Below are 27,503 nucleotides of genomic sequence, written 5' to 3' on the forward strand. Positions count from 1 at the left end.
TCTGCTTCCAGAATGGAAGACATGTTGGTGGGATTAAGGAGGTCTTCGAAGTATTCTACCCACTGATGCACAACGTCCCGAGTCGAGGTCAGCAGCACACCACCCCCACTATAAACAGTATTGGTCCTGCACTGCTTCCCCCTCCTGAGACGCCGGATAGTGGACCAGAATCGCTTCGAAGCCATACAGAAGTCTTTCTCCATGGCCTCTCCGAACTCTTCCCACGCCCGACTTTTTGCCTCGGCAACCAGCCGAGCCGCCCGCTGCTTCGACTGTCGGTACACATCAGCTGCTTCCGGAGTCCCACAGGCCAAAAAAGCCCGGTAGGACTCCATCTTCAGCTTGACGGCTTCCCTCAGCGTTAGTGTCCCCCAGCATGTTCGAGGGTTGCTGTCGCGACATGCACCGACAACCTTGCGGCCACAGCTCCAACTAGCCGCCTCGACAATAGAGGCGTGGAACATGGTCCACTCAGACTCAATGTCTGAGTGGACCATGATCAAAGCTCTCCCAGAGGTGGGAGTTAAAGCTCCGTCTAACGGGGGACTCCGCCAGACGTTCCCAGCAAACCCCCACAATACGTTTGGGCCTGCCAGGTCTGACCGGCTTCCTCCCCCACCATCAGAGCCAGCTCACCACCAGGTAGTGGTCGGTGGAGAGCTCCGCCCCTCTCTTCACCCGAGTGTGCAAGACATGCGGCCGCAGGTTAGATGAAATGACAACCAAGTCTATCATTGAACTACGGCCTACGGTGTCCTGGTGCCAAGAGCACATGTGGACCCCCTTATGCTTGAACATGGTGTTCGTGATGGACAATCCATGATGAGCACAGAAGTCCAACAACAGAACACCACTCAAGTTCAGATCAGGTGGGGCATTCCTCCCAACCACGCCTCTCCAGGTCTCACTGTAATTGCCCACGTGAGCGTTGAAGTCCCCCAGCAAAACGAGTGAGTCCCCAGGAGGGGCATTCCAGTACCCCCTCCAAGGACTCCAAAAAGGGTGGGTAGTCTGAGCTTCTGTTTGGCGCATATGCACAAACAACAGTGAGAATCCCTCCCCCCATGTGGGAGGGAGGCCACCCTCTCGTTCACCGGGGTGATCCCCAACGTACAGGCACCGAGATGAGGGGCAACAAGTATGCCCACTCCAGCTCGGCGCCTCTCACCAGGGGCAACTACAGAGTGGAAGAATGTCCAACCCCTCTCAAGGAGACTGGTTCCAGAGCCAGAGTAATGAGTCGAGGTGAGTCCGACTGTCTCTAGCCGGAACCTCTCAACCTTGTGCACCAGCTCAGGCTCCTTCCCCACCAGAGAGGTGACATTCCACGTCCCAAGAGCCAGCCTCTGCAGCTGAGGATCGGAATGCCAAGGTCCCCACCCTCGACTGCCACCCGTTGTACAATGCACCCGACCCCTTTGGCCCCTCCGACAGGTGGTGAGCCAATTGGAAGGGCTCACAGGTGGTGAGCCCTTCCAATTCAATTCAACAATTTTTTATATATAGTGCCAATTTATGATGCATGTAATCTCAAGTCTCTTTACAAAGTCAAATCCAATCAAATCATACAGATTGCTGAAAAAGTTTCCTCATAAGAAAACCTAGCAGATTGCATCAAGTCTTGACAAGCAGCATTCACTCCTCTTGAAAGAGCGTAGAGCCACAGTGGACAGTCGTCTGCATTGTTGATGGCTCAGCAGCAATCTCTCATACTGACCAAGCATAAAGCGACAGTGGAGAGGAAAACTCCCCTTTAACAGGGAAGAAAACCTCCAGCAGAACCAGGCTCAGTGTGAACGGCCATCTGCTGCAACCGACTGAGGGTTAGAGAAGACAGAGCAGAGACACCAAAAGCACAAAAGCACACATTCATCAAGGAATCCTTTCTATGTTATATGGAAATAGTGGATGATCTGCCTCCCCTGGATGATGTCACAACTAACAGAATGCCAGACCAGGTGTACCTTCTATGATGCGAAAAAAATGACAGAGAACAAAAAGTTAAAAGATGAAATAACAACAAACAACGCAAATTGGAGAGCAGTAGGAGAACTCAGCACGGTGAGAGAAATAGACCCTGATATCCTTCAGCACCCTAAGCCTATAGCAGCATAACTATAAAGGTAGCTCACAGTAACATAAGCCACTCTGACTATAAGCTTAGTCAAAAAGTTAAGATAAACCCCAGTGTATTACCTTAAAAAATGCTTCAGAAGATTAAAGCCAAACTTTCTCCATTACCCCAACAATCTTTATTACTTACCAACAACAGAACCTAGCTTTGTGATCTCCATTCAGGCCAAAGGCTAAATGATGTACCTCAGCTGTTGGTGCAACAACCACTTCCTGTTCAAATTGCTCAACTCACCGTACAAACATAACACCACAACTGTCGAAGTTTAAAATCTGAATTATGGGACCTCCTCTGACTTACAGATTTATGGTAAACTTTATTTTGATTTTATGATTTCTGTATGTTTGAATAGATGTCTTAATTGTTTCATGAATAGAAACAATTAAGTTTTGAATGTTAGTAATGAGGCTTGTGAAACTAAAGAAGTTAATAGTATGTTTTTTTTTCTTTTTACTATGTAATATTTGCATCTGTAATGTTTTTCTGTTCTTGTGCAGCATTTTGAATTGTCTTGTTACTGAAAGATGCCATATAAATAAACTAGCCTTGCCTTGTTGATAATTAATTTAGTCAGCTTTAATTTTGTTATACAAGAGTCTTAGGTACAGGAAAAAAAGATACATCCAAAGGAAGAGGTGCCTTATATTAAAGGTAATCTTTTAAAATAATCATCTCTGAAGCAGCTAATCTAATTAAGTGCTACAAATGTTACAAATGCTACAAATGTTGATAAGTGCTAACATTTGTAGCACTTATCAATATATTTTGAATATATTGTTTTAAGACAGGTGGCTGTTGCAAGAGCAAGCCCGAGTCAGATATTAAATATCAAGCTAAAATTAGATTTCAGATGTATGCTATTTGCCTTTAACACTGCATTTCTGTAACCTGACAACAGCCAGCTGTATGTATCGCTCCGCCTAGCTCCACTCACATACATCTGGGACACGGCTCATTGAAAGTGATTTCCCCAACCAAATTTTTGGTCTGGCCAATCAGGACGCAGGGCGGGTGTTTCATGGATGTGACGTAGTGGAGAAGCCACCGTGAGATTCCAACAACAATGGCGGCTCGCATCGAGGAAGGAACCATTGATGCTGGATCGACTCCGACCCGCGGCGCTTTGCCGCCTGTGTTCCCCCCTCTTCCTGTCAGCTCACTGTCAATAAAACGCGTGCCACTACAGTGTTTCCCGCAGGAATTTGCTTATGCGAGGCGGACCTACTCGCGGAAGGGGGGGGGGGGGGGGGGGGGGGGGGGACGACAAGTTTTCCGCGGACCGGCTCGCGGAGCGGAGGGGGGGGGGGGGACGACACGTTTTCCCGCAGCCGCCTCGCCAAGATAGCGCTGCGGGAAACCCTGCACTAGAGCCGCAAACACATAAAAAATAAAAAATAAAGGTTTTTTTTTTCCGGCGTCGGTCTCATCAGCGTCACGAGTTAGCTTCGGTGTGACTGGTTGAAATATCACATCGATAAAGATGACAGACAAGTGGCTTATCCAATCATATGCAAGGAGTTTTGATAAGGCCCAGCCTTCAGTAAAGGCAAGTCTTATGGCCGTGTCCCAGATGTATGTGAGTGGAGCTAGGCGGAGCGATACATGCAGCTGGCTGTTGTCAGGTTAGCATTTCTGTAGGTTAAGGAATGAATAAATGTAACGTTATATCATCATGCCCAACATAATGAATGAAAATTTTAAAAGTCAGCTTATTTTAGAACATTTATTTTGCATGTATTAAAAACTTCAGTCTATTGTGCTCAATACTCAGGAGTCATTAAGCATAAGATAAGTGAGAAAAGCTTTATATTTATGGCACAAGTAATTCTGCCTTATTTTAATTTCTGGAGGGCTCCTGAAAAATATTATGTTTTGCTAGGCTTCAAGGCTATTTCACTTCTCCGCAGAGAGAGTTGGGATGCCCGTCACCTTAGAAATGTAGAGTTACCCATGACTGCTATCTGAATTTATTCAGATTTTGCTTCAACATCTGCTCTAATAAAGACCCAACAGCAAATTACTGTTTGTATAATGTTTGTATGTTAAAGGGACACATAGACTACAAATACTATCAATCCAACAGTCCCATCTCATCTGTAAGTTATTATTATTATTTAGAGGAATAAAGATGTCACAATACAAAAAAAAAACATTTAAATCTAGCTTAAAGAACAGTTTTTGCCAGTTTATTTCGTTACATATGGTTACATCCTTCATTGACTATAAAATATTACATAATTTTGAACAGAAAGTTTATTTCTCAGGCAGTGATTGGGAGATTTGGTCTTAAATTATCCAGTTCACAGATGAGGCACATCTTTTTTAGTAAAGATGAAAAGATGGCTCTTTAGTCTTTGCAGCCTTTATGAGTCCGATCCCTTGCCAACTGGTCTGTATACAACCACAGTAGAGTATACAGAGGAGTGCGCCCTCTTGAGATCACCTGAAAAATATCAGTTATTGGTTAGAAAAATACTTAATAAATAGATTAGCTGCACAAGGTAATTTAAATGCAAAATATTAATCACAATAACACTGCTCTTTTGACATACCCTGTCATTTAATTTTAATAAATAAGTTTTGCTTGTTTTCCATCTTGATTTGGACTAAACTTAGTTACGGCTTACAATAAAAACTAGGATTTCTTAAGGCTTAACATGGACAGTTTTCATATTTCACTACGTCAACAACAGACAAGGTAAAAGTAAGTAATGTCTGACCTTGGTGGTTTCTCCACAGACAGAAAATCATCACTAAGAAAAGTGAGACGCTGGTGACCATCATAGAAAGCACAACGTTTCCATCGAGAGGACGAGGCAACTGTGGATTTTCTGCGTCTGAACAAAAAAAAAAAATAGTTTAGAGACAACTTAGCATAGTGAGACAGAAATTAATAATGGTAGTTTCTGCTATATTTCTTAGTAAGAGTAGAAAATACAAAAATCTGTTCAATAATCTTTCAATAGGAGAAACATCTTCATGAAACAGTAAAAAAAAACTCCAATTGCCTTTTGATATGTTAGTATTAAACAGCCTCCAGACAACACCTGGAACACTTATTCTGTCTAGAACGTGAGGTAGAGGATCAATCTTTTAACATTCAGTATTGAGAAGTAAAACTAAATTTCAACATGCCATTCTGATAAAATGGTCTCTGCTGCTGCAAGTGAATGGAGCTGCGTCCTCTGTTGGAAACCCAGTTATGTAATGAACGAGGCTGCAGAAACTAACAAGGAACCAGCATGCACACTGCCATTACGTGAGCATCATAATTATATGCATGTGGAATAATCAATAAATAAGGTGGGCTGAATGAGTTTGATAAAGTGAGTGTGAATCATTGGTGAAGCAAAGAGACTTTAGCAATTGATCAGAGCTGGTAAATAAAATAAACCAGCTATCAAACAAGAGAAGCGATAAACAGAGAACACAAGAACAAACTTGTCAACTGAACACCATAACCTAACACCTAAAGATGGAACATAGGGTCAACGTTAGAAACCAACACATCCAGTTCCACCCACAGTCTCTAGGTGTCACAAATTGGAGATGCAAGTTCTGGTGCCTTCAAGGGGAAATTCAAAAGTTTGGGCTTCTCACCTTTATTCAGGGTTAGACAAGAAATCTAAAAGCAGGTGTAGATGTTATCAAACCTTTTGATTTCAAACTAGAATCAATCCAGTTTTAGCTTACAGATCAAATGACAATTAAACTATCCTTCAAATATTATTGCAGTCAAATGCTGTAATCCATTAACACCCTGACGGTGGAGTTAGTAGTCACAGCTGCCCTGGAGCAGACTGAGGCTGGGGTGAGGCTGCCATTCATCGGCGCCACCTCTGACCAACGCAAGCAGGCAATTTGGGTGAAGTGTCTTGCCCTAGAACATAACAACAAAGATGGTCAAAGCGGGAGATCAAACCAGCAACCCACCAATTGCAGGACAAACTCCCTAACTCCTGCACCAGTGTCTCCCCTGTAAATAAAGGGATAGAAGCCTCGGGCAAAGTAATTTTGTATGCTTCGGCTCTGTTTGAAACACACATTCGATTTAAGCCTGTTTGCAATCAAGCATAAATATATCTGTTGGTTTTATATATATATTTATCTGTTTATATATTTTGATGCACAGACAAAAAACAAACCATTCATAAAGAAATATATATATATTAACCTTTTCCTGGTCCGCCAACAGCCAGCCGGCTTTCTGAAGAGTTCCCAGCTCCTGAAATGCTGCAGTTGTAGAAACCTTCATCAGACTTAGAGACTTTCTGAAGGGTCAGGACGTTTTCAAGAGTCAGTCTAAAGTGTCTGCCATTTTTGAAGAACTCAGTTATTTTTGTCTGCTTCTTGTTCTCGTTAACACAACGCAGAGTCACGTCAGATCCTTCCTCTACTGGTTGGGCAGTAAATTCAAGGATCACAGAACCAGCTGAGGAATATGATAATAATAGTAAAACATTTTACGACCACTTTCTGCTGATACATAGGATTTTATGATATATTATTTTGCATATGTTTAAGATATAATATTCTACTTATTTTTCAAATTTTCAAGAAATCTGTGTAATCTGACCTGTAACAGAGATGTTTAGAGCTTGGCTTCGTTCCCCCTCATCATTTTCACACCAGTATTCTCCACTGTGTCTTTCAAAGGTATGATTAATCCTGCAGGATGGAGCTGGGATGCTGCAGTCCTCTGATTTATTTGTTGAACTTATTTCATCAGGTTTTCTCACCACTCTCCATGCATTCATGTCTTCGTCCCCCCCACAGCTTATGAAGAAAGACTCATACTCAAAGAACTGAAGTTTGTCAGGAGAGATAATTGGAAAATCTGAGATGGTAGAAGATAATATGGATACATTAATAAAGGACAACACAGACAGGAATAACAACAACAGTAAAGCAATCCTATTCTATCAGCAGCTAGTGAAGCAGTTTGTGAATAGAAATATATTAAAAAAAAAACATTTTCCAACCCACCAGGCTTCTGAAGAGTGCAACTCTGATCAGGTAATGTTGACAGCAAGAGAAACTCAATCATCACTGCAAAAGCATAATTTTTGCTGAGAATCCAAACTCATAATGTACAAATATGACTAAAAGAATACAAATAAAACAAACTTACATATTTGGATGCAGAGAGCTGTGAACTCCATGACTGATGCTAAATACTGACTGACAGGTACTCAGTCTCACCAGGGTCCTATGCAGCTCTAAACTTCCTCTTCCTGTCTGGGTTATTACTGATGTTGACAAAGCAGGAGGCAGACATGTACTGACCTCAATGTAATGTTAGATAGATACTGTCTGTTTTTACAAGTAAGAGTCTTTTAATTCAAAGACACATGGTTGAAGTATTGGAGCTTTTCCTGAGATGGAACCTAAAGTCTGTGCTAATAATGATGTGAGCAGTTTATCCTCTGCTCTTAAATACTTAAAACTCTGCTCATCTCTACCCTCCATAGTATTTTTATCTGTTAGTTGACTCAGTCAGATATATTTTGCACTTTGGAAGTCTGAAAATGCTGTGTTACATGCTGGAAAAATTTCCTTGTCCTAGCCTTGCTTGTCACTGAACATTTAACCTTTAAGTTGTTGGTTTTTATCCAACTATAATCAAGTTTAGGTGAGAAGCAGTTTTTCACCCATTTTCTGCTACACATGTATCATTTGAAGAAACATGAGATTATCAAGATAAACCTTTATTATACTTGTGGCAAAAAAAAATTAGGAACAAAGATATGTGTACAGAAAGAGAGGCAGATTCAAATAAATATAAAAATATATGGATGTATCTATTGGAAAGATAAGTTTTTTTATATTATTATGTCTAGACTTTAAGGTACCGTGGACGACCTTTCTCTGCTTTGAGTTTCAGGGATCATATCTATTGGTTGTCCCACATGCCAGTCATTCTGAAGCGCTCACGCAACGCCAGTGTGCGTGCTTATTCCTTGCTAATTTCCGCAGGCTGGCTGTGTACTTCTAGTGTTTATGTTTCTGGTTAGCTTCGGTGTTAGCCATTCATTGCAGCTTTGCTGCTTTGAACGTAAACTTTGAAAATGGCTGAAAGTCGTAAGAAGCAGACTTTCTCACAAGCTTAAGAGACGAAGAGGAAGGCTTCAGGAAAAGAAATAAGACCAGACTGGATTTGGGAGATTTTATTATACGATCCCCTTGAGGAGCGGAATAGTCAGGCATGCATGGAGTATCACTCTTGTCATTTATCGGCGCTCAGGATGCATGACAGGTTGCAGCAGGAACTTGCAGCAATTTTACAACTAATACCAACCCATCCCTTACACTAACCCTCAAACCTAAACAAACACTAGTATACATGTTACCATACCAAAGAAGTCGACACGGTCCTCTCTTTGTGTTAAACAAGAATGTGTGTGTGTGTGTGTGTGTGTGTGTGTGTGTGTGTGTGTGTGTGTGTGTGTGTGTGTGTGTGTGTGAGAGAGAGAGAGAGAGAGAGTGTGTGTGAGTGAGTGAGTGAGTGAGTGAGTGAGTGAGTGAGTGAGTAAGAGATAGAGAGAGAGAGAACCACAAATACTTTATATAAAAAGATGAACCTGCTTTGCTCTAGTAAATAGCAAATAAGAGTGTGTCATCGGTAATAAACAATATTGTATGCAAGAGACTAAAAACTATGTATAAACAGAGAAAATCAGCCCCAAAGTCATTGTTTCCAGTTCTGTAGTATATAGGTAAAGTTTTCAATGCATTATAACTTAAAACAGAAATGTTCTAGCATTGTCTAAAGAAACATAAGAACATACTGAGCTCAGTTTAGCACTATAGCTTTCCTCTTTAAGGGCAAGAAAAGAAGGTTTGTTCTTCTTCTGATAAATACTACGCAGGGGTTGCCATGGAAAGCTTTGACCCTGACAGAGTAAAAATTACAACATTCATTAGAAAACCACTAAAGTTTAAGATTTTGTTTTAGCTCTTCGTTTCTTAACTGCGGCAGCTTGTTGCCTACATTTCTGACTTTATCCAGTTAAAGCAATGCTTTCTTAAAGCTGGTATTTGTGTAGAACATGATGCAGATGTTCGTTAACTTTAAGCTGCAGCAGCAACTTTGTGTTTCTATTTTATTTCTGTGTGAGTTTTATTATTGTCTAAACAAGGAAACTGAGGAGGACCGTTGCAGCCTGTGGCTTAAGTGTTTGGCTTTTTACTGATGAGGTGAAACTACTCTCATAAGTGCGTTAGACACGTAGATCTGGCTGAAAATAATTATATGAGCCTGTGTGTAAAATTTAACTTAAGTCACGGTGTCTGCACCACAGATCTACTCAGCCAAGTTTAATAGGACATCATGATAAAAATACCTTAGCAGCATAGGCCTACGTGACTTTGTTCAGTTTATTCACAGTGTCGCTACCTGGTAAAGAATCTTTGCAGGAACAGAAAATGTCTGACTTTGGCTTCCTGCCACAGTCCAAAAACATGAATGTGAGGTTATTTGGTCTTTCAAATTTGGCCTCAGGTGTGAGCGTGTGCTGCATGGTTTCTTCCTGTGTGCCTCTGTGTTGCTCTGTAAAGAACTGGCGACCTGTTCAGCGTGAACCCCACCTCACCACTGGAGACAGACTCGACCTCAACTCATTCAAGCCCATGAGGAGTGAATGTAAAGTTTTGGCTTGGGTTGGTTAGGTATGAAAATAGCTCAACTCAACTTTATTTATACTGCACTATAAAATACAACTCAGCTGGCCAAACTGTAAACAACACCTAGTAATTCAACAGCGAATGAGAAAAGTAAAAACACTGAACACAATAAAAAGTGAACAAAAAATCAACAACAATAAAACTTCAAAAATCAACATTTCAAACTGGATTAAACCAAAGAGAGAAAATGTGTTTTAAGAGAAGATTTAAAAACAGAAAGTGAGTGGGCCTGCCTGATAAGTAAAGTTAATTTCAGAGTTTTGGTGAGATAACTGAGAAAGCGGCATTACCTCTTTGTATTATCTGTGTTTTTGGACTGACAAAAAAAAAAGCCCTGTTGACCTAAGCGAGCCAGATGGCGCCTGCGGATGAAGCAGGTCTGATAGATCCTGGGGAACAAGGCCTTGAAGACATTTAAAAACAAATACAATAATTTTAAAATCAATTTGTAAGCAAACCGGTAGCCAATGATTGGTTGCTAAAACTGGAGAGTATTCTCCAATAACAACAATATTCTCCTACAAAGACTTGAGCATACTGTAGGGATTAAGGGAAAAGCATTAGGCTGGTTTAAATCTTATCTGTCTGACAGATTCCAGTTTGTTCATGTTAATAATAAATCTTCCTCAAACCCTAAGGTCACTTGTGGAGTACCACAGGGTTTAGTCCTTGGACCAATTCTTTTTATTATATATATGCTTCCGATTGGCAAAATTATCAGTCAACATGGGATTAATTCCCACTGTTATGCTGTTTAAGCAAAGAATTGACTCTAAACAGATTTTTTTCTTTTCGTCTGTAAGGGACATATTGAGTAGAACAGGCTGTTGTACGAAGGAACAAATTAACAACCAGATGTGATCTGAGTAATCTGAAAACTGTTTACGCTTTTGTTATTATCAAAAATGCTTGAGTGGTATGCACATCAAAAGATGCATATCGTCTGTGTCCAGTCTTGGCTTTTTAGTTAAATCATATAGAGAAGCGGGTGTCTATATGTGTCAGGGCACATTAGATATAAAAAAGGTTAACTAAAGATGGTATCCTAATTGCATCATTGACTTTATCAAATGAAGATCTCATCTGGTGTCAATGTAGTCCAGCCATATCAATGACAAAGGAACTTGTACTTGCATGACTTTCAACCATTTAGATTATTATCATTTTATTATCCTTTAGATTGTTTCCGCGTTGTTGGTCTTTTGTAACATTTTTAAAGAGAAAATAGAGGATCGGGTTAATGTGCAGAAATATACAGGCTGGGTGACACCAGTGAATAATAATTTAAATAATTATTTATGCCATCTTAGTTAATAGCATGAATCATCTTTTCATTCTGTTATTTCTTTAGCTAAAAATTTGGTTATATAGCAGTTGGAAGCGTTGTGGCCCGCTGTAGATAAACTAATTAGACTCTTTTGGAGAAGCCCTGTGGTGCAGCTTTTACACCAATCTTTGCTCTGAAGTGATAAAGGGAACTTCTGGTAATAATTACATAAGTCACAAATATGTCCATGATGACATCTGGTGGAGGTAACATAGTACTTTAGGATGCTGAAAAAGGATGAAGCATCAGCCCAGTTCACTGTCTGTTACATGTTTGGAAATATGCTGCTGGTTCCACAGGTTCTTGATCCGACTGAGTATTATTTACGCTGTCTGTCACATGCTGATGTCTTTTTGCACACTTTTAGCTTCTCAGGGACTGTTTGGTCATCCATGCAAATTACACAATTCTTTCAAGGGTAACTCACCCTTTAAATCAACTTTTTTGCTAATAAATTCTTAACGTGGTTGTTTTATAGTGCTGTCTACATATCCTTCTGATGATAAATTATTGCATATTTATTGTAATTTTGCTTTGTGTCTAAAACTGTCACACTGTAAGATGGATTAAGTTGTCTTTACGTTTAAAAAGTATGCAAACTTGTGGCCTCAAAAAACATGTTAGTATGTGGAAGTTGTACCCGTTATATTTGCATGACTCTATGAACTTAATAATTTTGAGTAGCCTTAACCTTACAGTGGCATTAAGCTCTTTTGGATAGTGGGAAGCATCCCGTCTGGATCCAAAGCTAATTTTTATATTTTATCATTATTGTGTTAATCATGCTATGTTGCATTTGCAATTTGACAAATTGTATTGTATTACTCAGTATACTGAGCCTCTTGATTAGGGTGAAGCATTTATGTTTATTTAGAAACAAGTGTTCAAATTCTTTGGAAGTCCTGCATTATATAATACTTAAAAGAATAAAAAATAAAAACAATCAGCCAATGAGGTTAAACTGATCTGCACAAGTCTACCGCATTCAAATCCTACTTTTTTATACGTGGGCCAAGCTTAAATATTTTAAGCTATCAAGCATTAAAAAATGCGCTCTTTTAACATGAGTACAAAGTAAAAGTTGATGAGAACTGAGTTCTGTTGACTTGAAGTTTTTAATTAAACTGAATGTTACATTTTACAGTGCAGTGTGGCGCCCTCCCAAGGCTCAACGGTTGTCTTGCACTGACTTTTGAATCAGTGTTCCTATTTGTTCAAAGGTTTTGTCACATCACTTGGAGAAGCTGACATATCAGTAGCTTTGCCACTGTGGGGAATAAAAGCAGCTCTGTCTTGTGCCTCATAGCAAGTTGGTTGATGAAAGAGCCGTTTTCTGAAATTCTTTAAGCATTTACAAAAAGTAGTATTTAGCATTATCCTCAGCTTTTTTCTTACTTAAAAATTATTTCCTAGCTGATCTATTTCCTAGCTGAACTTAAAGAATGTAATATGTAAAAGTGAAATCATGCTGTTTTGCATTTAAACAGAAAAACAACCAAGCATACACATCTCTGATCTGTCACACAGATAGAGGACAGACAGGAAACAACCTGGAACTGACCAAGTCATTGAAGGGAAAGCAGCTCAGCAGGGGGAAGTCTGAGGGTGCTCTAGCTAGATTCTAGCAGGAGTAACTCAATATATATATATTTTTTTACTTTTAATAACTCCAAGAGACATTTGACTGAGTTATTTTACTTCTTTTTCTGTCAAGGAGAGTGTCAGGTTATGTGGAGTTTGAACCCAAATTCAGCCGCACACAGAGCTTTGTCTTAAAAAGTTTATTGAAGGTTGGATGAGTAGTGGAAGATGAAAACCAACGGTCTGTACCGGACAGGAGCCGGTGGATGATGATGGCTGGAGCAGGGGCGGACGGGAGAGAGCTGGAGGACGACGGGTGCTGCGCTGTGGAGCCAGGAAGCCTTCAGAGCAGGCGGGAGAGCGCTGGGGTTGAGGCAGAGCTGGCAGCACAGCAGAGAGAGTTACTGGCAGGGGGGCAGTCAGGTAGGCAGACGTAAGAAGCACAGGCTGGCAAAGGTAGCGAGCACAGGCTGGCCGAGGTATGAATGAAGACGATCCGGCAGGGGTGAGCTGACAGAGGAGTCCTTAAGTATGTTGACTGACTGGTGGAATGAGTTTGGGCTGATTAGGAATGGCAGGTGGCAGGATGAGGTTGTATGTCCAGGGTGAAGCGGGCAAAACTGAACCCTGACAGAGAGCACCAGGAATTGTAATCATCCAAACCATTTATAACCAGGCTACTTTAATGCAATTATTTACTTCATTAATATCCCTCTGTCAAATGGAGCTTAAGCGAAAATTCAATTGAAGAAACTCATTGCCTACCTTCATCAATCAGAGACTCATCTGCCTCCGACGCAAGCCAATCAGCTTTGAACTGCTCCTCCTCGAAGCCAATGAGCATCCTGGGTTAATCTTAAAAGAACTCCACATCCTCGTCTCGGCCTTCTGCTCAGCAGGCTGCGCCGTGTCCGGTTTGGACTCAGATGACTGGATTCAACCCACCTCCATCCCCTTCTCCACCATCGTAGCAACCTCCGCCTGGCTTTCCTATGGTCGTCCTTCAACCTCGTCCCTATCAGAGACTAATTCCTCCTGGACTCTTACGGAATTCCCAGTCACTCCTTAAAATGGTCCGGCAGAAGACCGCCATGTTGAGCCTGGTTCTGCCAGAGGTTTCTTCCCAAAGGGGAGTTTTTCCTCTCCACAGTCGCTTCATGCTTGCTCATCATGGACAGTTCATGCAAACCTGTGTTTATCAAGTTGGACATCTAGCTCAAACAGATCATCATATGGACTGAACAAACTTTGTTTATCTCCACTCCACCACCAGTTTCAGGCCTGGCGGAAACATCCCTATTCTCATACGCCTGCTTATGCATATTAAAGTATAATTCATCATGAATGTTTCCTGCCGAGGTCTGAGCGCCAAAGTCTTAAAATATTGTATCAATAAAATTCTTCTAATGGCCTTTTCTTTCTGTGTGAGTTTTTCAGATTGAAATAAATTAATCGTAAATCATATATGACATCTTGGTTCTTCCACTAGTTTCAGCAGTGAGATTACCTGTCTACTTGTTCTGTTTATCCCTGATGTTGCCATGTGGACCTTTGTTGGAAAAACGGCTAAGGACCGTGTATTAAATGGTAAATTATTCCACACCGTGATGAAAAAATAGCATGCCCCTGTCCTTGCCATTATGGCTTTGTTCCAACTTTTATACATGCCATGAAACATTTTTTTTGGACGGTACGGCATGGCATTCAGTCTTACTGCAGAAACAGGAAACCGAGGCTCAAGAACACAACAGGCAAATAAATGTGGTTGGGGTGTTAAATATGTTTAAAACTGGTATCCAAAAAACTTAGAGGCAAATTAAAAATTAGTCTTATTCCTGATAAGCAATGGATCTGAACCTTTGACATCTGTAGTGATTGAATAGTGTTTAGGGGCCCCTACTGCACTGAGGCCTCAAGCAACTACTTAATTTGCATTGCTTTGGCTGGCTCTGCATCCTACATAACTTGTAAAGTTGAATTATATTATTTGAGAGATGGTTTTGTAATTAGCTTAAAATTAATTTATTGCTTGCAAACCTAAAACAGCATAAAAAATAACATCATGGTACCATACATCGTCATTGTGAAAACAGCTTATGACCTTTTTTGGGTTTATTCAGTGAATTCTCCAGTTAAACCTAAGATACGTGTAAAGAAAATACAATTGAACGCAGAAGTGTGTGAATAAGAGACAGGTGGAACAATGACGCTGCAAGGAGTAGAAGTCATGATGGTAGATGAGTTTAAATACCCTCGATCAACCACCTAAAGCAACAGGCAGCAGAGTGCAAAAAGGGTGGATGGGCGGAGAAGGGTTTTATGAATCTGTGACAGGAAGATCGCTGCAGGGGTGAGAGAAGGAGTCTTAACATGATCTGCTCCTATTAACGGATTGGAAACACTGAGTCCCCCCCCCCCACCCCAAAAAAGAGAACTGCAGAGAAAATCCATGGAGGAGGTATTGAACACGGATATTCAGATGTTTGGTGTGACAGAGGATGATAGGGAGAGGGTTATATAAAGGCAAGTAATCTGTTCAGGAAAGAATATTTTTTATTTGTAACACAATATTTACAGCAGTGGTCTAAAAATTATTTAGGATTTTTTTTCCTCGGTTTACACTGACGGCAGGTCGTGTGCTACGTTTTTTAATCATACATACATACAATTATCAGTAAACCCTAATCACATTTTCGTCCTACATTTTAGCTTTTCTATCTTCCTTGATCCAACAATTCATCAATTAATTAGAGTTTAACTTTATAATCATGTGAGTTTTGACGTCCTGTTTAATCATCAGAAACAAGACTAACTTCCAACAGCAATAAAAACAGGGATAAGATGATGTCCTGAGTAAATTTAAGCAGGTTTTGTCTGAGTACCAGAACACAGTAGAAAAAAAAAAAACCTCATTCACCAATTACTGGAGTTGTAATGTGAACTGTTTTACGTTAAAATAAAACAAAGATGTTCAAACCTCATTTCATTTCATTCTGTGTAGAAAGGGTAGGTGCGTCCTTCTTTCAGTTATGATGGGTTTAAACCCAATTTCTGCTTATTTATGGATAAAAATGTAGCTCAGTACCCCCTCTTCTGAGAAACAACACGCACTCTATTTCCTGTAAACCAACCACAGCTGACCTACAGAGGTGCGAAAGCTAGGGCTGGAGAAAAAGCTGATGATAGCAGCTTAAACCACATACATGTTATTTGAAACAAACCCACACGGGCGTCTTCTTTACTTCCTCTTCACAGTTAACACGAGTTATGTATCTGAACTCAATGTAAAAAAAAAACAAAGGTCCCTCTGTGGAAAGAAATCCTGACGCTTCTTTTGATTCTAGAAGCGTTTCGCTGGGTTCGTGTGGTTGAGCATTCTCTGAGCTCAACGGGTGTTGCAGATGAGTCACACGATCCTTTCCATGAAAACGTCAAGATTTTTCCTCTTTTCTGCAAATATCCGAGCAGCTGTGAGAAAAAAGATTTTCAGTGGCATTAAGCCCAGTTTCCACATGGTTCCACAGAAAATGATGTACTTTGTAGGAAAAAAGTAGTCTGCACCTGTTAAATATGAAGCTTTTTCTCATCCAACAATATTTTTTTTATAAAGTGTTAAAGACCTCATCAGAAAGGTGTTCCCCATTACTGTAACTTCATTTATTCATGTATGCCTCTCATAAAAGCAACTGAAAATAGGTAAAAAAAAAAAAACAACATAATTTAAAGTTTATAAATCAAAATTTATCCCCGCCTCTCGCCCATTGAATGCTGAAGATAGCCAGCAGCACCCCTTGCGATCCCATGAGGGATAAGCGTGTCTGAAAATGGATGGGCGGAAATGAAAATTCATGTGAAATTAGGGTTAGTTTAATCCTCCTGACGGTTGTTATGTGTCTTAAAGATATTAATGCAGAAAACTGTGTAAATAATATCCTGTCATGGTTTGGCTTCTGTTTAACATTAGTTTTCATTTTTCCTTCCTCGTTTGGGTTTTAGTTATGATTTGACCTTATTTATTGTTAGTTTTCAGTTTCCTCCTCCCCTTCTCACTCAGCCTTCACTTCACTCCCCTTACAGTCAGTCACACCTGTTGGTAATTTATCAATCAATCAGTCAGACTCATTTCACCTGCCAGTTCCCCTATTTAAGTCTCCCTCTGTTCTCATTTCCCCGCCGGTCCGTCATCAAAACATACACCTTCTCCATGCTTGTCTCCCTGCTAGTCTTTGGAACCTTGCTACCTCTGCTTCTCCTTAAAGGTTTGTCCTGCTGCTTTGCTCTGGTTACTCTCTGCCATACTGAAGGGGCCTGCTGCTGTGCTCTGACTAGCGCTCTGCCGAACTAAGGACTCTGCTACCTGTCTCTGGCTCCGAAAACTCTCTTTCCGGGCCGTCAGCTCCTGCCATCACCTACACCCCTGTTCCTGTGCAGTCCTGCCTCTCTGGTCAAGTCATCCATCATCCCTTCAACCCTTCAATAAAAGCTCTCTATTTTAGTCCCCTGTGTTGTGGTTCTGGGTTCATCCGTAAACAAATCCTGACATATCCAAACTGTTAAAATGCTGTGTCATTCATACAGTTATTCTAGTTAATGTCATCACTTTTTGAAAACTACAATTTTCCTCATGAGAGCTGATTTTTTTCCTCAGTCTAACTTCTTTTTGATTTCCCAAATTCTAAAGCTTCCCATTTAAAAACATTTAATCCAGATATACTGCATAGACCCTCAGGAGGGTAGCTTTACCTCTTTTCCTGTCCCTGTAAATGAGTCCAAGTAAGATGGTGGACAACAGGTAAGGTATTCCCACTATCAGGTGGCACACAAGTCTGGAAGCAGTGAAGGAAACCGAGGCTGTGGGCGGGGCTGAAGATGGCACTGGCAGAGGTGCTGTAGATAAATAAGAACGATTTAAGAAATACATTTACATTTTAATGTCTGTTCCTGTACTAAAATATATTCAATGTAATAGAATATAATATTTTTATATAACAGATATATATTATATATAATATTTTCTCTGACTTTAAACAACATGTAGATGTATTTAGAAGCCAGGAAATGAAGATGGTGCTCTAATGCTATTGTTGGACTACCTGCCATTTATCAAACATAATATGAGTATAAAGATTCTCCTCACCGAGCTGAATCTGTTGATCATTTCCATCACCTAATACTGTCAGCCAGCTTCCTTCTGATTCTCCAAGCCCTGAGGCGCTGCAGGTGTAGAGTCCCTCGTCGGATCGGGAAGCCCTGAGAATGGTCATCTCTCCTGAGCAGTTGCTCCTGATGATGCGGCCGTCTTTAAAGAAGTTGTATTTGTGCTGGGAACGGTTTGTCTGAGCTTTACAGTAAAGAACCACAGCAGCTCCTTCTGACACCGGCATGGCAGGACTCTCCAGAATTACTGCGCGATCTTTGGAAAAATAAACTATGTTTTAGTATTTTGAGCCTTTATTACAGGAATTACAGGGAACATTGACACCAAGCTGTGTCATTTTTTATGTTTGCAAAAGATTATGTATTTGTACATCTCAGACACCGTAGCAAACTATGTAAAAACATAAAAAAGACCAAATGTTTTGTTACTGTCCTGCTACTTACAGGATCCAATTTAAAATGTTACTGAGTTACTTATCTACGCTCCTATTATTACTTCAGGAAGAACTGATGTTTAGAACTCAACTCAGTTCAATTCTATTCACAACACGTCATCTTAAGGCACTTTACAAAGTCAGATTCAATCAAATCCTCCAGACAGATTGATCAAAAAGTTTCCTCTCTAAGGAAACCTAGCAGATTGCATAGAGTCTTGACAAGCAGCATTCACTCCTCCTAGAGCCACAGTGGACAGTCATCTGAATTGTTGATGGCTTTGCAGCAATCGCTCATACTGAGCATGCATGAAGTGACAGTGGAGAGGAAAACTCCCCTTTAACAGGGAGGAGAACCTCCAGCAGAACCAGACCCAGGTTCAGTGTGAACGGTCATCTGCCTCGACCCACTGGGGGTTAGAGAAGACAGAGCAGAGACACAGAAAGCACAGAAGCACACGTTGATCCAGGAATCCTTTCTATGTTAGATGGTAATAGTGGATGATCTGTCTCCCCTGGATTGTGTCACAGCTAACAGAACACCAGACCAGGTGTACCTACTATAACGAAAAATAACAGAACAGAAAGTTAAAACCTGAAATAACAACAAGGAATGCAAATTGGAGAACAGTAGGAGAACAGAGTGAGAAAAATAGACCCTGATGTCCTCCAGCAGGCTAAGCCTGTAGCAGCATAACTATAGAGATAGCTCAGGGTAAACTAAGCCACTGTAACTATAAGCTTTGTCAAAAAGGAAAGTTTTAACCCTTGAAACCTGTTCCATATGGAAAGTAAATGACATGGCTTGGTTGAAAATAACATCAAGGTTTTAAAGACTATCGTCCAAAGATTACAGCTTGTGTCTTCTCAGAATTAAAAAGCAGTAAGTTTAAAGTCATCCAGCTTTTGATGTCATCAAGAAATTGACTGCAGTCGATGTGATTGATTGGATTCATCAGGATTTATGGATAATCCCATGCTGTCTGATAATTTTACTAATCATGACGCCCTGATGTTTACACATTGTGTAAACAAATGTGTAAATAAATACCTGTTTTAATGCCAATATATTTTTTTTATATTTTTATATATTCACCTCTTAAACAAAGATAGACATGGTATTATGCATATACATATAAATTAATACAAATTTTACATTTCAATATAGTCATAAGTTTTGTTGTTAATTTTTTCACTGTCTCACACACATCTGATTCTGAGCTTTCATACCAACAACAATAACTTCTTTGAATATTTTTGCTTGCTGTTTAATGCCACGTTTATACAGTTTAAGCCTAGAAAAAGGTTTTAAATTTCAAAGTCATTCCCAAAAACACTGAGTCTTACACTGTGCTTGCAACTGGGCAGGAGCTTAATACCCTTGAAAGAGACTGTTTAGCAACTGTTTAGTAATTCCATGTACTTCGTTTGGCACTTAATTTGTCAAATACAAAGATAACAAATTAATAAGCATTACAGTATGGTTTATGGGTTGGGTTTCGACAATGTTATCAGCGTGTAAAAACTCATCTTCAGAACCAATCTCTGCTCAAAATGATGATCTGCACCGCGTAATCTACTTTCAGCAGTTATCACCGGTTATTGCAACTTTAAACTGCAAAAAATATGGGCAGAGTTGCTCCCTCTGCCTTTATTCCCTCGGCTCCTATGGTGGAGGGATATTTTGTGCAAGCAGGTCTCTTAATAACCCCTGTTTCGTCACTTAGTTTAGAGCCCAAATTAGCGATTTAATTTTCAGAAACATGCCCAAAAAACCCGCAACCAGCGACTGATGAAATTTACAAGCGACTTTAGAAAAAAGAAGCTCAAAGTCACATGAAATAAGCAGTCTTATCAACAGTGAGCGCGGGTCTGTTTTGCTACAGTCTATAGCACTCTTGAAACTACGGAAAGCGCCGAGGGTAAAAGAAACACAATCCGGAGAGCGCGGCGGGAAAAAAACCCATTAGGATTGGTGTGTGTGTTTTGATGCATGATTAACGCTGACAAAAAAAAAGTTTGCCGTTATGGTCTATGCTTTCCCCTTAATCCCTACAGTATGTTCAAGTCTTTCTAGGATAATATTGTGATCAACTGTATCAAATGCAGCACAGAGATATAACAGGACAAGTACAGACACAAGTCCATTATCTGAGGCCATGCAAATATCATTAGTGACCTTCACCAGAGATTTTTCGGTGCTATGGTGAGGACCGAAGCCTGACTGAAACTCTTCAAATAAGTCATTTATTTTTAAACGTTTACATATTTGATTAGCAATTGCTTTCTCAAGAATTTTAGATAGAAAAAGAAGATTAGATATAGGTCTGTATTTTATTAAGTCATCTTGATCAAGAGAGGGTTTCTTAAGTAAATGTTTAATAACAGCTACTTTAAAATATCTGTTTACTAAGGATAGATTAATCATGTCTAAAATAAGGGCATTGATCAAAGGGAATACCTCCTTAAATAACTATGTTGGGATTGGGTCTAACATACAAGTAGAAGATTTAGATGAAGCAAAAATTTTAGATAGCTAAACAGTTCGAACACCGATCAAGTTCTAAAGATTCTTCCAATGCTGCCTCACTTGCTGAGGACGAGGTAATCATATTTAGGAGGATGCCAATTATTTTATTTTTAATAGAATCAATTTTAGTTATGAAGAATCCCATACAATCATTACTTCTAAGAGCTAAGGGAATGGATGGATCAACAGAGCTATGATTCTGGGTAAATTTGGCAACTGTACTGAAGAGAAGTCGAGGATTATTTTTATTATCCTCAATTAATGATGAAAAATATGCTGCTCTAACTCTGCGAAGGGTATTTTTATACAACAGTAGATTGTTTTTCCAGATTAGATAGGATTCATCTAAATGTGTAGAACACCATTTTCTCTCCAATTTCCTAACATTGAACTTGAAAGAACACAGCTCTAAACGAAACCAGGGAGCCAGCTTCCTGTGAATAATTGCCTTATTTTTCAAGGGGGCTACATTGTCTAATACATTGTCTAATGAGGAAGTGACACCATCAACAATGGCATCAATTTGTCCCCCCGTCTTTTGGGAGTGGAGAACTCAGTTAAATTGAACTCAAAGGTTTTTAAAAAATGGTCAGATAGGACAGGGTTGTGAAGAGATACTGTTAATTCTTCTCAATCAATGCTATATGTCAGCACCAGGTCTAAAGTACGAAGGCAAGAGTGCGTCGGTTTATGCACATTTTGAGCAAAATCAATTGAATCTAGGATATTTTTAAAGGCTACACTACATGAATGTTAAAATCCCCCACTATGATAAACTTGTCAGTGTTTAACACCAAATCAGATAACAAGTCTGAGAACAGATCCACAAACTGAGAGTAAGGGCCTGGTGGACTATACAAAAAGACAAAGAGAAGATGTTTTATTACTTTGCAGTTTGGATGAGGGAAGCTAAGGGTTAAACGTTCAAAATAATTATAGTTATTAATTGACCTGGGACTAATTAATAAATCAGATTGAAAGATGGTTGCTACTCCTCCTCCTCTTCCTGCAGTTCTGGGAATGTGGAAATTTAAATAATTGGAGGGAGTTGACTCATTTATACTAACATAGTCCTCTGGTAGCCAGGTTTCTGTTAAAGAAAAATAAATCTATTTGATTATCAGAAATTAATTTATTAACTAACAAACTCTTTGGAGGGAGAGACCTTATATTTAATAAGCCACATTTAATTGTTTTACTTTTTGGTTCAAGTCTAGTTGTATTGATTTTTATAAGATTTTTATGATTTGCTCCATTTAGATCAGTTTTTTATTTGTTTCAGGACACCACCTAGACAACCAGCAGTTGAATGATGACATGCGGCTGAACATATCATCACTGGTCAGATCAGGCAAGGGACCTGAGAAAATTACGAAGTCCGACATTGTTTTAGCAAACTTACACACCGAAGCAACACTAACTTTAATGACCTCTGATTGGCGTAACCGGGTGTCACTACCACAAGCCTGAATAAAAATCTTACTGTATTTACGCTTATCCTTAGCTAGCAGTTTCAGGTAGGATTTGATGTTGCCCATTCTGGTCCCTGGCAGGCATTTGACTACAGTCCCTGGTGTCTCTAGTGCCACGTTTCTGACTATGGAGCTGCCAATCACCAGAGTCGGCTTCTCAGGGGGTGTGTCGCTGAGTGGGGAAAATCTGTTAGAAACGCAGATGGGTCAGTGGTGAACTTGGGGCTGGAATCTAGAGCTATGCATCCTGCGTATTGTCGCCCAGCTGGCCTGGTTACCCGGCTCCTTGGGTACTGCTGGAGGACCACTACTTGAAGTTAATCTCTGTGGCTCCATGCTAGCTAAGGGGTGGCTATCTGCTGGTTTTTCAACAGCACAGAGCCAGGTCTCCAATTATGATACCCTTCCTCCTAAAGCTACAAAAATACTACATTCATTACATGTACCGTTATCACTAAAGAGGAATAACTAAAAATCAGACACAGAGAGCAGGAGACTTAGACAGAGCCGGAGAAGGGGATGGTAGGGTAGGGGAGAAAGCCATTGTAAGGCTAAAGCTAGGCTAGGCTTAAGCTAGGCTAACGACCTCTTACCACGCCAAGAAAAGCAAAAAGTGTGAAACACGAGAAGTCCCAAACATGAAGTGTAGTAATAAAAAATGTGTGTAATGTGGTTATGTGTTACAAACAGAGAAATGTCACAGCAAATAGATTTAACATAAAACCGAGAATCTGGAACACCAAACCACAATCCTCACCACAGCAACAGAAAACAGGAAGTGACTCATAATGACGTAATAACACTTTGAGACTGTCTGCCTCTAAAAATTAGATCTCCCCAAACACTGAAACAGTTTATATCTCTGCTGAAGACACATTTTGAGCGCATGTTGGTCTAAGCAGTTTTGTTTTAACAGACTGTTGTGTTTTTTTCTTTTTTTCTTGTTTTTTGTATTTCATTGCATCATTATCATGCAATTTCTTTCCTACATATATTCATTTTAGTTGCCTTTTTAATTTTAAAGCAGTTTGTGTAGGATATGTTGTTGGAAATGTGGCTGCACAGTGGCGCAGTGGGTAGCGTTGTTGCCTTGCAGCAAGAAGGTCCTGGGTTCAAGTACACCCCTGGGTCTTTCTGCATGGAGTTTGCATGTTCTCCCTGTGCATGCGTGGGTTCTCTCCGGGTACTCCGGCTTCCTCCCACAGTCCAAAAACATGACTGTTAGGTTAATTGGCTTCTCCAAATTGTCCTTAGGTGTGAGTGTGTGCATGAAAGGTTGTTTGTCCTGTTTGTCTCTCTGTGTTGCCCTGCGACAGACTGGCGACCTGTCCAGGGTGTACCCCGCCTCTCGCCCAGTGAACGCTGGAGATAGGCACCAGCAACCCCCGTGACCCCATGAGGGATTAGGCGGTTTGGAAAATGGATGGATGGATGGATGTTGTTGGAAATGTGTCCCATGGAAACTGGGCCTTGTTTTGGGAGGATCTTTTCATGAGCTCTGCTTTAGTTAACTTTTGTGGAGTGGAGTTTGAAATGTTTCATGCATACTGATTTGAACAATATGTATCAGCTGTACCAGTTATGGTGATGTTGACCTCATTGCTTCTCTCTCCTCTATCTGACTCGCACCAGTACACCCCCGTGTCCGTTGGGTAGGTGTTTCCGATGATGCAGGTGGAGCCAGAGGAAGCGGAGCCCCAGCCTGAGGAGCAGGGCCTGACCCCGCTGTCTGGAGTTCGCCTCTTCACCTTCCAGCCGGTGGAGTTCAGAGGATCATCACATGTGAGGAAGATGGAGTCGTAGCGGAAGAACTGGGAGCGGTCAGGGCGGACCTGAAGACAGGCTGAGAGGAGGATAGGACAGTTCAAAGGGAACAAGGAGGCAATGAATTTTATGGGAAACTGGGTGAAGAAACAGGTAGTTAATCACTGACAAACTCACAAACAATTTAGCAAAAATACAGATTCAGATTCAGACATACTTTAATGATCCCAGGGGAAATTACTTTTGTTACATGCTCCAGAATACACAAATTGTTATATATATATATTTTTTTTATAACATTCCACACAAGTAATACCATCTCACAATAGTCATATCACTTCACCTTGAGGATCCAAGTGAAGTGATGGTGACTTGTGCAAGAGCAGTGCAGATAATGCATAAATGACAGTTACAGAGGGGGGGTGTTAGGATAACTGAGGGAGGCGTTGTAGAGATTGATAGCCACAGGCGGGAATGATTTCCTGTGGTGTTCCGTGGTGCATCTGGGTAAGAGGAGCCTTCTGCTAAAAGAGCTCATCTGCTGGGTCAGTGTGTCATGGAGAGGCTGTGAGACATTGTCTAAGATGGACTGTAGCCTGGACAGCATCCTCCTCTCTGCCACTGCCGTCAGAGTGTCCAGCTCCTCCCCCACAACATCCCTCGCCCTCCTGATCACTTTGTTCAGTCTGTTGTTGTCAGCGACCCTCAGCCCACTGCCCCAGCATGTGACAGCAAAGAAGATCATACTGGCAACAACAGACTCATAAAACATTCTCAGCATCGTCCCACAGATGTTAAAGGACCTCAGCCTCCTAAGGAAGAAGAGTCGGCTTTGACCCTTTTTGTGGACCGCCTCTGTGTTTCTGGTCCAGTCAAGCTTATTGTTAAAGTACACTCCAAGGTATTGTTATGGAAATATAATCACATATATAATAGTGTAGCTTAAAGTAATACAGATGTTAACTTTAACCCAGTAAACTAAAGAAATGGATGTGTGTGAAAACAAAGGGTGCATGCAAACTTCAGATAGATACCAGGAGCAGGAGGCACCAAGGCCATATGACAGTCTTGTAAGTGATAACGCTGTTAAAATGTTTGCATGAGGGTGTATGTTGTTGCAGTCAAACTCCCAGGAACCAAGCTAGGAGATAGATTATATCTAAAAGTCAAAGGTTAGGAAACAGAAGCAGACTGAATGTCTCATGTAGGTCCAGCCCCGCTTGGACTGTCTGTGTTAAAAGGGGGGGGGACAACGTGTATGTGTTGAGACAAGCTTCAGACACAGGCAGAGAACTTAAGGTATTTGATGCTGTGATAAACGTGTAAGTGTCTCCCACTTTGGAATTCCAAATTGTAGTAAATATATGTTTAACTTTTGTTTTTGCCTCTGAATTCACTGCCTTTTTTCTCTCTGTGCCAAATCTCCGAACGGGTGAGACGAGAAGGGGGGGCCGTTAAACGGGCCTCACAGGTGTCTCTTAGTACTTATACTCCTCCACAGTGTCTACAGGGACCCCCTGGATGGAAACAGGGGTCACAGGTGTTTTTGCCCTCCTCAGATCCACTATTAGCTCCTTAGTCTTTGTCACGTTGAGCTGCAGGTGGTTCAGCTCACTCCAAGCGACAAAGTTCTCCACCACAGATCTACAGTATATTCACTCTCATCACCCCTTCAATGCAGCCAACAATTGCTAAGTCATCAGAAAACTTCTGAAGGTGACAGGACTGTAGTGCAGTAGTTGAAGTCGATAGCAGGGATTACTGATGAGTAATTAAGGGAAAGCAATAAGAGGAATAAAATTAATTTATATTTACAAGGTTGCATTAAAAATAAAGAATAGAGGATACAACAATTCAAGATATTATAGAAACTGATATGAATAAAGAGTTGATGAGGAGCAGTTGGAGGAGCTGAAACAGGAAAAATAAAAGAGGAAGTAGCACAGAAGGTGTGAGAGTGCTCTAGAAAATAAACCCAATACAGAAAGCAAATAAAAAAATAAAACTATGTGGGCAAAATATTTTTAAAGAGTTTGATCAATAGAAAAAATCTAATTTCAGGACATGGTGAGAGATTATGCTCTGATGAAAGAAAATTAACAATAAAACAAGAAGGAACTGTCAAATTCTAATCCTACCAGCAATCAAGAACATTCAATGATCCAGTCATTTGTCAAATTGAAACAAGCCATGTAAGGTTTTATTACTTATTACTTAAGTTTTATTAGTTTTGAAAAGACATAGCAGTGTTAGTACTCACTCAACATAAGGCAGAACGGTGTTACCAGCATCCTGTCTGTCCATCGACTGACTGAAAAACACTCTGATCTTTCCACTTCCTTTTTGAAAAGCTGCAGAGGCTGGTGTAAGTTGTCAGAGTTGTTAGATTCATGTGTTGCTTCTCTAAAGATAAAGTACAGAATCACAAAACTAGTGAAGTGTTAGCAAACAGCTTCTTTAACAGAAGCTTTTATTCACGTGTACAGAAGCGCAGTCACATTATAAAACCATTTCACTATAAAAACATCTCCTGGCTTAGTTTATATTGCATTTGTGATTTTAAAACATTGATTAAAAGCAGAATTTGTCAAGGCTGAAGAATGAGAAGGCAACAACAGCTGCCCAGATAACCTTTTACTGGGGACAGATGCAGGCTGACAATAGGAGCCAATGGGATTATCTATGGGATACACAATGGTTCAGTGGTAATTATTCCTGAATGTTAGATGCAGATCAATAATTGGCAGTACAGTAAGTGAGCACCAAGTGGAAAAGGTAACCATCTGGGTCCTACCAATAAATTTCACTCCATACTATATAAATACATGCAACAAAATGTGCAATGCAGGTAGGCTGAAAGTTGGGCTCCAGCTTGGATTGTCTGTGTGTGTGTGTAAGTGTTTTGACCTCTAAAACAAGATTATTAGATATATTGCACTTGAAATAAGATGATGGAGATGAGTTGTTCATTGGTTAAAGGCAAAATACTCATTCCGTTGGGAGATAATCTTATTTACCTGCTCAAATCAAGGACCCAAGTTCCCAGTTGGCGTTATATTTAGTCATTTTCAATAAACGGTAGGGATAACCATTTTGAATAGCCTGACATACTATATTTTGTGTTGTTTGAAGACTAACATTAGCAACAAATTTAGCAGTTTAACGATAAATGAGCAATTCTATCAAAATGAAAAGTCCAGACTTACCTACTTCAAAGTAAAAAAAAAAAGATAAAAGATGGGATAAAAACTCACAAGAAGCCAGAGGTAAACATAAGACATAAAAGCTGTTACAAGCCCTCTGGCTTGTTTTAACCCCCCCCCCCCCCCCCCGAGTTAAAACAAGCCAGAGGGAACTTAAATACTACAGAGGTTAACTACTGTCATTTGGTTGGTTTGCAGAGTAAATTTCAGAGGGAAGC

The 27,503-nt window shown here is 40.4% G+C and overlaps 1 protein-coding gene across 2 annotated transcripts; it reads right to left on the minus strand.

The window, feature by feature from the left end:
* Positions 1–15,282: 15,282 nt before the first annotated feature.
* Positions 15,283–27,046, minus strand: LOC118558992 (Fc receptor-like protein 5). 2 transcript variants are annotated; one of them, XM_036129632.1, is made up of 5 exons: positions 26,343–27,046; positions 23,895–24,161; positions 17,893–18,138; positions 17,469–17,612; positions 15,283–16,193 (listed from the first exon to the last, which is right to left on the minus strand). In XM_036129632.1, the coding sequence occupies exons 1-5, from the start codon at positions 26,371–26,373 to the stop codon at positions 16,132–16,134; spliced, it is 750 nt and encodes a 249-aa protein (XP_035985525.1). In that variant the 5' UTR covers positions 26,374–27,046; the 3' UTR covers positions 15,283–16,131. The 2 variants fall into 2 exon arrangements, with proteins under 2 accessions (XP_035985525.1, XP_035985524.1); XM_036129631.1 differs by having other exon boundaries at positions 15,284–16,193; positions 17,863–18,138.
* Between the last annotated feature and the right edge of the window lie 457 nt (positions 27,047–27,503).

Source organism: Fundulus heteroclitus, unplaced genomic scaffold, assembly GCF_011125445.2.
Source record: "Fundulus heteroclitus isolate FHET01 unplaced genomic scaffold, MU-UCD_Fhet_4.1 scaffold_195, whole genome shotgun sequence".
NCBI classification, from domain to species: Eukaryota; Metazoa; Chordata; class Actinopteri; order Cyprinodontiformes; family Fundulidae; genus Fundulus; species Fundulus heteroclitus.

Coding starts and splice junctions, on each gene's coding strand:
- LOC118558992 (XM_036129631.1), bottom strand. CDS start 26,373: ATGCTGGTAACACCGTTCTGCCTTATGTTGA. Junction 24,162..26,342: donor ACCGTTCTGCCTTATGTTGA/GTGAGTACTAAC, acceptor TCCTCCTCTCAG/CCTGTCTTCAGGTCCGCCCT. Junction 17,613..17,862: donor TGATCAACAGATTCAGCTCG/GTGAGGAGAATC, acceptor ATTTATCTACAG/CACCTCTGCCAGTGCCATCT.